Below are 12,345 nucleotides of genomic sequence, written 5' to 3' on the forward strand. Positions count from 1 at the left end.
ATCTCACAACCAGCACTACACAGCCATTTCCTCACTTCTCCACTAGCAGGATCTGTGACAGAATCAGAAGGGTGAAAGTTAGAAAACATGGCTTGAGATACAGACAGTTTAATAGAAAAAGCAAAAGCTCTGCATGCAAGCATAGCAAAATAAGGAATTTATTCGCTGCTTCCCATGGACAGGTAGGTGTTCAGCCAGGACAGCTGGACTCCATCACAAGTCATGGTTACTCTGGAAGACAAACAGTATAATTCCAAATGCCCCCTCTTCTTCCTTGTTCCTCCCAGTTCATATACTGGGCATGATGTCACATGCTCTGGAATATCCCTTTGATCATTTTGGGTCACTGTCCAGCTGTGTTTCATCCCATCCTCCCAAGCAGCCCTAGTCCGCTGACCAGAATAAAAATTTCTTACAGGAAATTTCTTTGTGGATGAGCTTTGCTTTACATCTTCATTCAAAGTATGCCACTAGATTTGTCTCTCATAAATGCAATGCTAATCACAAACAGATCCTAATATGAAGATCCCATGTCATAGCCAAGAAAATAAAGTTGTCTCACAGCCCAAACTTTCCCTTGCCTGTCCATCTGCACTTCACTAGGCCCCTGTGTTTTTTTGCTTTCTTATCTGTTAAGTCTATCTCTGAGTAGCCAGAACCTTAAACCGTAACAACTCCAGCTGTGGCCTGCTCTCATCTGAGCAAGCCCTCAGGTAAGAATTTTGAAGCTGAGCAAGCTTTCAACTTACCCCTTTCCTCTCAAACACAGGAGCTTCAACAGTGTGTCTATGGATGCATAAACTCACTGTTTCAGTACCTGCTCAGCCATGAGCTCACTTATGATAAGTGTACACCTCAAGAAGGAATCACATTAAAGAGGACATTGAGGTGCTGGAGTGTCCAGTGAAGGGCAACAAGGCTGGTGAAAGGACTAGAAAATGTGTCATGAGGAACAGCTGAGGGAGCTGGGTTTGTTTAGTCTTAAGAAGAGCAGGTTCAGGGGGCACCTTTTTGCTCTTACAGCTCCCTGAAAGGAAGGTGCCAGGTGGGAGCTGGTCTCTCCTATGGTGCCTGCAGGACTACAGGAAATGGCCTTAAATTGAACCAGGGAACATTCAGATTATGTATTAATTATTTTTTCTGTATTACTAGGGTGGTTAAGCATTGGAATAGATTGCCTAAGGATGTAATTGAGTCACCTTGAGATGTTCTTGAGGTGTTTGGATCTGGTGATGGGTGATAGTTTAGTAGTTTAGGGATTAGTTGGTAGTGCTGGATGGAAGGTTGATGGACTGCATGTATCTTAAAAGTCTCTTCCAACATTGATGTTTCTATGATTCTATCATTTTGCTTCTGACATTCTTCAGGGAGCAAGCATTTCAATATGTTTGTGACTCCAGATTAATCCTAGCATGCCTATAATCCATGTTGCCCAAATCCTAGTATTTAGCCAAATATAATAGTTTGGACACGCTTCTGAACAGTAGCTCAGTAACAGTCCGCCAGTAATTGTAGAAAGCAAACCAGCTGCACCGTGGTGTCTCTCTCAGGCCCGGCCGGACTGGGTGCCGGCGGAGCGCTCCAACTCCCGCCGTCGCCTCCCACCGAGCCCTCACGGAGCCGACCCGCGCATGCGTCCCGCCGCGCCGCTAGGGGGCGTGCACGCCGGGAGGAGGCCGCGAAGTGGCGCAGGAACTGACGGAGAGAGCGCTTCCTGCCGCATCCCAGCGCTTCCTGCCGCATCCCGGCCCTTCCTGCCGCGTGCCGGCCCCTTCCTGCGGTGTCTCTGCATCCGGGGGACGGGACAGTGCTCAGCTGTGGGAACTGCTCTCCGCTGCTCGCCCCGCGCAGTGATACCCGCAGGCCCGCCCCGCCTGCCTCCGCTCAGGCCCTACGTGAGTGTCCTGTGGGGGTTCCGCGGGGACGCGGCAGGGAGCGGCGTCGGGGTGCCGGGCTCTGGCCCCAGGGGTGGCGGCGGGCCCGGACGCCTCTCCCGGCATGGGGGCTGGGGGCTGGCGGGTTTCCGTGCGCACGGACTTGCCTGCACGGTTCACTCATGTGGCTCTGTGGGAAATAGCTGCTTGTTTGGAAACACTGCCCAAAGGGACAAAGGTACCTGGACTGCAAGTTGTGAAGCTTGTTCAGGAGAGCCTGGCAATTCCTGGCGAGGTAACCCGTGCTGACGGTCACGGTAAAGGTCGTTGTCGCTGTTGTGAGAAAGCGGTGTTGCTGCATTGTTTTGGGTTGGGGAAGGTAATTCCTCCATTGCTTGTCTTCTTGGTGTTTACAGCTTCAAAGGCGAAACTGAACATGTGTTTCTTCTGCGACTAACTCTTGAATTCTCGTTCATCGTTCTGTGACTAGCTAATTGTATACCTAAACTGCTTATTTCTATGGTGTGCTGTGGAGAGTGCCTGGTCTGCTTAGAGGGGAATGGGGCATGTTAATAATTGTTCTGTCTGCTAGAAATAGAAAGGTTTGGACAGCAGATACTCATCCAGACTAAATGTCAAGTGACTTACTTGTTATGCAACATGATGTCATTTCTTCAGCAGAACTGAAAGTGAACATCCAAATAGTAACTTCCATAATGCATACTGCTTCCCTTCACCCGCCCCATCAAATGAGGAAAAAAAAAAAGGAGCAACTCTAATAGCTTTCTCTAAGAGCTAGTGCAGGTTTTTACTATTCACTAGTGTGGATTGTTATCGCAGGAAGTAAGGAGCAAAGCCAAACACAACCATATAAACTCCTCATTATTAATTTTCTTATGCTTTGTCCTAATGCTGTCCACAGTGGCAGTCAGAATTGTCTGGGAAGTTGTGCCAGAATCAATTTTGAGTTGAAAAGATAGTAAACCTATCTTCTTCTATGACAGAGTCTGTTCAGTAAAATAGTACTACATATGTATGATAAAGCATGATTAGATTTGTTGCAATTGATGTTATCATTTGTCTGCTTTTTTACTTGTCGTGTTGTGAAAAAGTACTAAACTTCATGACATAACTTGTAGTTCATGATTAGCTGAATCTTCATGCTCTTATAATGTACTCAAGGATTTCTTTCCGTATATTATGAACCTGTTTCAAATATGAAACAAATTCCACAGTTGCATGGTACTTTTCCCTGAGATGAAAACTGTTACATCTTGTGACGTGTAATTTTATTTTTTTTTAATTAAACTAAAAATTGAGGGGGTCATATAAAAATTCACTTTTAAACATAAATAAAGTAAGCAATAATTATGAAACTTGAGAGTGTGCAGCATTTTTGTTTAGTGTCTTATAATGACAGAAATCCTGTGATCACCATTCTCTTCAGCAGTTCCTGGAAGTATATTCTAGCTTACTTGAATTTTTAAACCAAGAGCTTAAAAGGTAACAGGTATTTCTTTTTGCTTTTTTGCTTGCTTTCAATTTCTTTTCTTCTTTTTTTTTTTTTTTTTTAGATAAAAGAATACATGTTCACTTCAAGTAGAAAGGAGCATGTTCCCAAATTCTTCCAACTTGGGTCGTCCACCCTTTCCTCCAAAATATCAACAACAGAGTACTTTCTTCACTAAACTTCCTTTAAATATGCCTCCTACTCTTCTTTCTCACCAGCAAATTGTTGTTCCTCCATTTCATCTTCGCAGTGCAGTGTAAGTACAGTAAGGTTTGGTAGCAGGGGTTGGTCTGAAAGAAATATTTCTCCTTATGAAGGATAGTGTTCACTGTTTATAACATTGAACTGCCCTGAACTTCACAAAACTTTTAAGATGTCATGCATATAAAAAAGAGCTGTATAATTTCTCTTATGGACCTGCAAATCTATATGCTTGCCTGCGATGCATAATGCATGAGATGTAATGGTGCTGATTAGAGTTGTTAATCCACAGCTCAGTTTTAAAGATGTTCGATCATATTTGTTTATTAAGGAGAGCAGGGAGGAGATGAGAAGGGGAGGAAATGTTTATTCTTGGGTTAATATTTGAAGATACTGTAGTGTTGTTTAGGCTTTTGAATTTAAAAGTTCCTTAAGTGAATTTGTTTGCTAACCCCTTCTTACACATATGCTGCCAAGAATGAACATTTTCTGTTTTTAATGAAATGTTATAAACTGAAATATATCTTCATGTTGAATAGAAAAGAAAGATATATTCCTTCTAAAAATACCCAAGTGATAGGACTTGTAGAATTTAATATTCAGTTAACAAAAACTACCAATCCATAAAAAGTATCTTGGTTATCTATGAATGACTGTTTTGGACTGTAGTCTTTCTAGAGCTCTTTTGAGTGGGAATGTTGAAACTACTCCAACTGTTACACTGCAACCAGTGACTTACAGAAGTGTCAGTCCAGTGTCTACGCCAGATGCCCTGACGTCATTTCAAGGAAGAAAGTAAGTTCTTTTACGTATGTGACCAATATTGGTTGTAATGTACTCATTGTGAAGCTCGTCTGATATCAATTTCTTAGGCAGTTTGAGTTATGTTAGAAATTGCAGTACTGAGTACTTTTTTCTTTTTGATGGAAACAGGCCATGTATTGGCTCTTTAAAGCATTGTACCTTTTTGAGAATCTTAGTACTCAGAAATGACTTCCTATACCTAGTTTTCTCTTCCAGCATCTGTAGCCTTGCAGAGGTGATTTAAGTGATTTATTGTAATACTGCAGTGAATTGTGGTCTGTGTGGGTTTGACTTTAAGCTGGTGTGTGTCAGCAAATGTTCTTTTATTGTTAATTTGTCAAGTTAAAAATAAGAGTGCACCCTCAATGTTTTATGGGAATTGTCGTGTTTTCCTGATAACGCATTACATGTTTTCCCTAATTTTCTTAACTACATGATATATTATTTTTCAAATACAAGGTATAAAATTCAAGCATGTGTAAATTCTTTTTTTTAAAGAGAATTTTATGGAAAACTAGTTTTTGTAGTTTTTTTTTAATTAACTTGAATTTACATTACATTACTTGAATTTACATTTGTTATTTTAGTTACCACAGAAAGGGAAATTTTATATAAATGTAGGGTTTAATTATCTTTTAATGCTTTAGAAAAAGCCAGTTCTCTTTATTAGTTCAGATATACTGGTCGATACATGTTTCTAGTAATTGTGGGAATCAGCTGATTGGAAGGAGGTTCTCTGTAGTGTGTCTTCAGTACTATCTCCTGAATGCTATTTCGCTACCAAATCTAACATGAAAAAATAAGCACAGTCAAATATAAGCTGTTAAGTTATAGCTGACTATGTAATTATCTCATGGACTAAGGAAGCTCCTGGTTTTATGCTCCATGCATTTTTTCCTCTTGAGCAGTGTATTCTGTGACAAGCTATCTATGTTGGGAGATTTGTAGTCAGCTTAAACAAACTTGTCATTTGGGTTTCAGTTGGTTAAGTGCAGACACTTGCCTTAAAGAATTGCATCAATCCAGTTCTCGGGTAGCTTTATTTCTGCGATTTTATGTTCTCTTTTCCCATTCCAGGTTTGTTTCACAAAGTACCTAGGATGGGCACACATGTTCTGTAGCATACTTGGGCTTAGTGAAGTAGTTATGTCATTAAGTGTTAGTATTTGAACTTTGTAGAAACTGTCTTTTAATCGTAAGTTAGAGCTTGTGAACTAGAGGAATTACACAGTGTCTCTCTCTAGGAGACAAAGTCAACAGAGTCTTCCAGATGACGCCAAACGGCAGCGGATTCATTCACATGATTCTGATACAGCTGTAGTTAACCAAGCAGTGCCTTTGCCAAAAGAACATAGACGCTCCTTCCCAGCATCAGTTTCAGTTCAGTCTCCAGGGGTGCATGCGAGTGGCTCACCAGCCTTAATTGGATGGGTCCCTCCTTTGCAAGATACTTTGTTTCCAGATCCTACAGAAACCAGGCTCCCTGTTGCCAAGGACGAGGTAATGGCTTTCTGTGCCTGTGCTTTACTTCTGCCTTTTGAGTATGCAGAATCTAGAGGTACTGTAGGAGACCACAAACATTTCTACCAGTGTTTTTGACAGTATCATGGGCTATCTATTGGTAAGCTGCCATTAGAAGGAGTGTCAATAAGTGTAGCTGCCACTGTTGTTCTGTATCACCTCCTTGTCTTTGCTTGGGTTTGAAGCATTTTTGTGGTGGCAGGGGAAGTCAGGGTATTGTTTCCTTGTAAAACCCCACTGTAGTAATATGAGAGAAGCCCATTCTGAATAGATGCAGTATTTGGCCTGTAAAGATGTTTGCTCCCTCTTTTCAAGAAAGCATAAAAGTTACTGTCATAGCTGTTCTGGAATATAGAAGAGAATGGAATGGAATTGAGAACTGTTTCTTGTTCTGCATACACATGACAGAAGGGTTTTGGGTTTTTTAGTGTAAATATGCCTGTTGATTATAGAATGTAACAGTGCGGGAAGGGAAAACAGTCAGTACTCCTTCCAACAAAGATCTGACTTCTTAATTAGTTTATATGGGATAAAAAAGAAAGCTAATTTAAATCAGTTTTTTTTAATGATATTTTTCTCCCTATTACTGGTAGGCAAACTGTTGACATTAAAGTCAGCAGGAGATGTCTCTGGTCATTCACTACTTATTCCCTGAAATACTGCATATACTGATGATGCAGAAATTATTTTCTCTGATTTGCCATTTTATAACAAATGGAACAAATTTAAATTTAAAAACTTAGCAGAAATTTTTAAAAGGAATTATTAATTATGAATTTAAGTGCAGTAAAACTCTAGACAGTGGAGTTGATCATGTGTAATGGTGCTGGGTTTTGCATTAAAAAAACCCAACCCTTTGTGTTTCATGTAATTGCATCTGTGACAAGAAAGAATGTTCACTTTGCTGTGTCTTTACTTTTTGTATGTGTGTGTCCAGTTAAGTAAACAGGTTTTGGAGTTATTTCAAGCATGTCGACAACAGGCCATTGATTTGGACAGAAAAGAGCTTTGCAGAACAGAACTCCAGAGAGAAATTCAGCTAATTTTTCCACGTACGTTTTGAATCTAATTACTTTATATCAGTTTGCATATTCTTCAAGTTTGTGATTCTTCCTTCCTCTCAAACTGTAATATGTCACATCATGTTTATTTTTTGTTACTCTTCTATTACAGAGAGCAGACTTTTTTTGGTTGGGTCCTCACTGAATGGATTTGGCACTCGTACTAGTGATGGTGATTTGTGCCTGGTGATTAAAGAAGAGCCAGTAAGTAATTTAAAACATACGTAGTTAAAACAAAGTCTGGTTTTATGTATGTGCTGTTAAAAGGCTGGATCCCGAAATCATAAAAAAATGGTAAAATCTTTTTGATTTAATAACATAGTTTTGCACTCATAATAGCCACAAACTTTGAGCCCATTAATGTGCAGATAAGAATTAAACCCTATCAACCTAACAAAACTTATTTTTTAAAGCTTTACCTTCAATTCATAAGTGCAAAAATAGAGCAAAAGGGAAGCAGATGCCTAGAATGATGAAGAAAACTGTTTAGAGAACTCTTTTAGGTGCAGAAACAACTTCTAATAAGTAAAGTTTCTTATTGTTTAGAGTCATAGGTACCAATTTTAGTGATCAGGCATAAAAATGTATTTAGTATCTTAAACATTTTTAGTGAGAAAAAATGTTATGAGTAGAAATTAGGTAAACAGAAAGGATATCTGAAAGAAATTTAAATAGACCATAATCTTGAAAGAATTTAAGCATAATTTAAAGGGAAAAAGAGGGCATTTTTGTGTAAATGGGGCTAGGTTTTCATCTAGGTCTGTGATTTTGGATGTCTGTTAATCACTTTGCATATTGAGTATGGATTGTTCTGTCTGGCATTTACTGTGATAAATGTGTCTGTAGGCTGTAGAATGTGTTGGTGTACTTGTTCATGTATTATTCTGAGAACAAATTTCATTTTAAAACCAAAGCATGCTTACTTTGAATATTTAAATGAGAGATACCAAAATTTTTCATTAATTTTAATACCACTTTCAGGTGAATCAGAAGACTGAAGCAAGACGTATACTCAGCTTAGTCCAAAAACTCTTCTGTACTAAACTTTGTAAGTTACCATCTAAAGCGAGGTAGTAAGATTATTGGCAGTTCTGGAAGAAGTGTTGATGCTCAGTTGTAATTGCATCTTGTTAATGTATGTAATTGCATCTTGTCTAGGTTCTAATCTAGGTTCTTTTTGGGAAACCTCTCTTAGTGAACTCTTAGTAATATCTTAGATTGCAGTGTCTTCCTGGGAAAAATACTCTTAAGAATTTGTAAAATAAGATGTCACTCACAGTAGACTCTGTAGAATTGATTTTTTTCTTTTGAGAAGTAATTAACTTATGTGCCTAATGAAGAAAGTAATAAATGTTGACAGTACCAGTACATACAGATAAAACATATCAATTCATAGTTTCTTTAGCTTATTGTTTAGACTCTCTTCAGATTAAGAATTCACATGGGTAGATCTTGACTTAAATGTGAAAGCCTTCTACTTCAAAGAGGCTTTTATATCTTCCTTTGAATTATAAAATACTCTTACATTTACTGGTATCAATGACTTTATCACCCTGCTTCCCAGACTTGTGGTATATTCTTTGATGCTAGTCCTTATAGTGATGTTTTGAACAGTCCTGCAGTGCTAAAATGAACAAACCATAAGTTTAAATGCAGACTTCAAAATTTCTTCATTGGCAAGCATGCATGCACAGATTTTAACAGCTCACATGGAAGAAAGACTTGATACATCTATTGCTGGGTAGGCATCTGATATTTAATGCTTATTACTACAGATTATTGACATTTGCGTAAGTCTGAAAATTAATCTGGGTTTGTCTGTGGTGCAGCTCTCTCTGTCTGTGGTGCAGTGCTTTCTGATAGCACAGTGATAACGTAGGTGTGTTTTCAGGGTTCAAGAAGCTTCTAAATGAGCAGTCTTTCTCAAGAGCTCTTGTTCTGTAACAAAGGCTTAGACAAAATCAGGTTTGTTTACCTGTATTGGAAAGGTATGATAGCCATGTGCAAGTGATCCCCAAGTGATTTGTGCTTTTGCCCATTTTTGATTTTGTAATTTTCTGATACCTTGCAAGTGCAAGTCAGCCTGATTTAATCAAAATATTCTATGGAAGGTAAGACAGGACAAAGCACTGCTGAGATTACCACTCCTGTCAGGCTCCCTTAGTTGTGGTATGTAGTCCTCTTACATCATCTCTTCAGAATCTTAACATCACTGTGGCATTAATTCCTATTTGTAGCAGTCCGTCCTGTGTCTGTGTGTGGACATTATGTGACTAGAACTAATAGACAAAGGTTGGTTAAAAATGTTCAAAACCAAAAGGCTTTGGCACATGGGTCTTTACACCTAGATTTAGCTAATTTACAATCTATAGCTGAGTTATGCCAAGGTTAAGTAGTTCTGAACAGGAGGTGTCCTGGTTTCAGGTGAGATAGTTAATTTCTTCTTAGTATCTGATGCAGTGCTGTGGTTTGGATTTAATATGAGAATAGTGTTGGTAACACACTGAAGTTTTAGTTGTTCTCAGTAGTGCTTACTATAAATCAAGGAGAGCCTGTCTACCTAAAATGTATGAAGCTGCTGGTAATTATTTTCAAATTTTTGCTGTTAGCATACATGATACTATCCTATAATTTTAAGGTAATACCTCTCTGGCAATATTAGTTAAGTATTTCTTTCTTTCTTCTGTAGAAGAGAGACTGCAGCATGTTCTTAAACAAGTGTGTGAGCACTCATAAAACTTACTATTGCTTCACAGGAGAGAATGGAAATAAACATAGTGTGGGCCAAACATGAAAGCTAGAAAAGTGTGTGCCAAGATGTAAGAGAAACAACAACAGGGAGAAGATATAAGATGCTATTTAGAATAAGTTCTTGCTCTGTTTTTTTGGAAGAGTTAAAGGACAAAAAGAAATAAGGAGGCTGGCATAGGTAAAGTTTTAGATCTTTAACCTTTTTCCAAATCACTTTGGTTCAGAAACTTGGGAGAAATTTTTTCTATCTGTGCCTCTTGCAACATTTCCTTCTTTGTTCTTGCTGTCTGCAGTGTTCCTGTGCATTCCAACATAAGGACAGTAAAAGTGTGGTTCTGTGGTTATTTCATCTTAATTCTATGATGGATAAATGAAGAAGCATTCCAAGTGTAAATTAGATCAGTCCCTTTCACAGTTTGTTTTGTTTTCAAAACTTTGAGTGTCATGTCTTTTATCCTTCATATGGAGTTGAATGTGATTATTAGATTAGGCGGTTTGGGAAGTGGATTCAAAATTTGTATAAACTCTAACTTGTTGCAGGTTTGTAAAAGGTAACAAGTCTGAGGGCATCTGATGGACTAAAACTCCTGAGCAAGGAGTTTTAGTCCATCAGATTCTAAGTCTTATAGCAGAGGCTTTTCTGTGTTGTCATTCTGTATCTAGAATACCAATTGAAATAAAATGTCTTCTGTTTTTGAATAGTCTAATAACAGAGAAAAGTGGGAAAAAGCTTCTGATATTTTATTCATTGTTTTTGTGTATATCTAAACCACTGAGAGTTGATGTCAGACTGATTCCCCACTTCAGATTCATCTATGTGGGATTCATTTGAAGAATACCATAATAGTATTAGGTTGACAAATATTTACTATCTGCATAAATAGCCAAGAGCTCATTTTTCCTTAGATTTACAAAGAGGTACAGTAGCATTGAGACTAGGGTATCAGAGTAGAATCTGCCTAATGGTGGTCTAGTGGGAAATGTGTAACAGCTGGGGCAAGCAAAGGAGTTTGAACTCAGTTGAATGACTTTGAAGGGCTGTGCAGATCATTGAGTGAATTCCAAAAAATCAGCAGTTGCTTCGTCCTGTGGTGGGTTGTACCTTCCTAGATTCTTCATGAATGTGGATTCAGACTTCTGTGTTTCTCCTTCTGTAGTATAACCAAATCAATAAGAGCAGGCTTTGTGCACAGGATGTCAAAGATCTTTTTGGCATATGCCATGTTTGGGATTAATATTCTGTACAATTGCTTAATCTTTCATTATGTAAAAGAAGAGAGGGAATTAAGCTCTTCAGTCTGAAATTCTGCATGATTAAGTTGTATATGAAGCAATGCTTAGTCTTCTTTGAAGCCACTTAGATTCTTTTTTGCTGAGCTGAAGTGGTGTTCATGACCTTTCCATAGACATGCCTAAAACTGTGGAGCAGCTGTACAGATTTCTTTTCATGTATTTTAGTGTAGCGTCTCTGGTCACAGCTTTCGTGATCACATAGTCAGTTTACTAAGGCTCTTACTCCACCCTCAAGAATTCCACACCCTGTATTTGTGACTGTTACTTCCCCTGTATATATGTGTAAGGTACAATATAGATTCTGCTGACAGCATCATTGGTCTGAGCCAAGAAAGAGGATACCAGCAGGAAGTTGCTGCTTCTAGCTTCTTCTTACCTCTTCTGTCTTCTTCCTTGCTTTCTACCGCCCTGTGAAACAGATTGGGATTATGTTTTGGGATGTATCTTTTTTTTTTAGCCAGCTAATTTGACACAAGCATCCATCAAGTGTAGGGAGGCATTTGCAGACAAGGATGTGTTTGGAAGTGGATTATCCCTTGAATGAGTTCAGTTAACCTCTGAAGAGCATTGGTAAGGGTCAAAGTGAGGAAAGTTGAATTGCTGTGGTATACAGATAGACGTCTACCATTGCCTACCATGTGTTAGTGCATTGGGAATCTTTGTCATAAATTTGTTAGTGAAAAGAGAGGAGGCAGAGAGCTCTGCATGCTTTAGACTCTCGCTTTAAAAATATTCTGCTGGAGGACAGATGCCTGGATGTGTCGGAAGGTGCAGCTAGAAAGAGGGGATGCTTGTGTTAATTTAGCAGACAGTGAGCATGAATTGAATTTGTTCATTTAAGATTCTTTCTTTAACATCAGTAAAGTAGTAAGATTGTGTTTTATTCTGAGTGCGAGTCTGTGTGTTGCATAGGCTTGTCTGATGCATTAAAATCCAGATAAAAGATTGCCTCAGGTCAAATCTGTCTGAACATGCATAGCCACAAGACAATTTCAGAAAATCTCAAAAAAAGGTTTGTTTTAATTAAGTATTGCACAGATTTTGTTCCACCAAATCTGAATTTATCATGCAAAAGCAAGGGAGATTATGCTGGATGTTCAGCTGATAGAAGTACCTTGTTGCTTTTTCTGGAGGGAAAGAAAAAATCATTTTATTCAAGATTATTTTTAGTCTGTATTACTTGTACTGTGCATGCTTATTTATGCTAATCTGAGGTTAATTTATAAAAACAATGGGAAAATATATGATGTTGGATATGGACAAATTCAAGTGGTCCTAGATTTGGCAACAGAAGTAACTACTAAAATCACACCTTTTGACCAAATTAATA

At 38.5% G+C, this 12,345-nt stretch overlaps 1 protein-coding gene across 3 annotated transcripts in view; it reads left to right on the plus strand.

The window, feature by feature from the left end:
- Nucleotides 1–1,724: 1,724 nt before the first annotated feature.
- TENT2 (terminal nucleotidyltransferase 2) overlaps nt 1,725–12,345 on the plus strand; it is a 44,761-nt gene continuing 34,140 nt past the window's right edge. For 2 of the 3 annotated variants that reach the window (XM_054651663.2, XM_054651666.2), the window contains exons 1-7: nt 1,725–1,895; nt 3,449–3,640; nt 4,255–4,380; nt 5,634–5,889; nt 6,848–6,962; nt 7,084–7,175; nt 7,953–8,019. In XM_054651663.2, the coding sequence (XP_054507638.1) occupies nt 3,486–3,640; nt 4,255–4,380; nt 5,634–5,889; nt 6,848–6,962; nt 7,084–7,175; nt 7,953–8,019 (811 nt within the window). In that variant the 5' untranslated portion in view covers nt 1,725–1,895; nt 3,449–3,485. The remainder of the gene's footprint in view (nt 1,896–3,448; nt 3,641–4,254; nt 4,381–5,633; nt 5,890–6,847; nt 6,963–7,083; nt 7,176–7,952; nt 8,020–12,345) is intronic. The other variant, XM_054651662.2, reaches the window with a different exon arrangement.

The sequence above is a fragment of the Agelaius phoeniceus genome, chromosome Z (assembly GCF_051311805.1).
Source record: "Agelaius phoeniceus isolate bAgePho1 chromosome Z, bAgePho1.hap1, whole genome shotgun sequence".
NCBI classification, from domain to species: Eukaryota; Metazoa; Chordata; class Aves; order Passeriformes; family Icteridae; genus Agelaius; species Agelaius phoeniceus.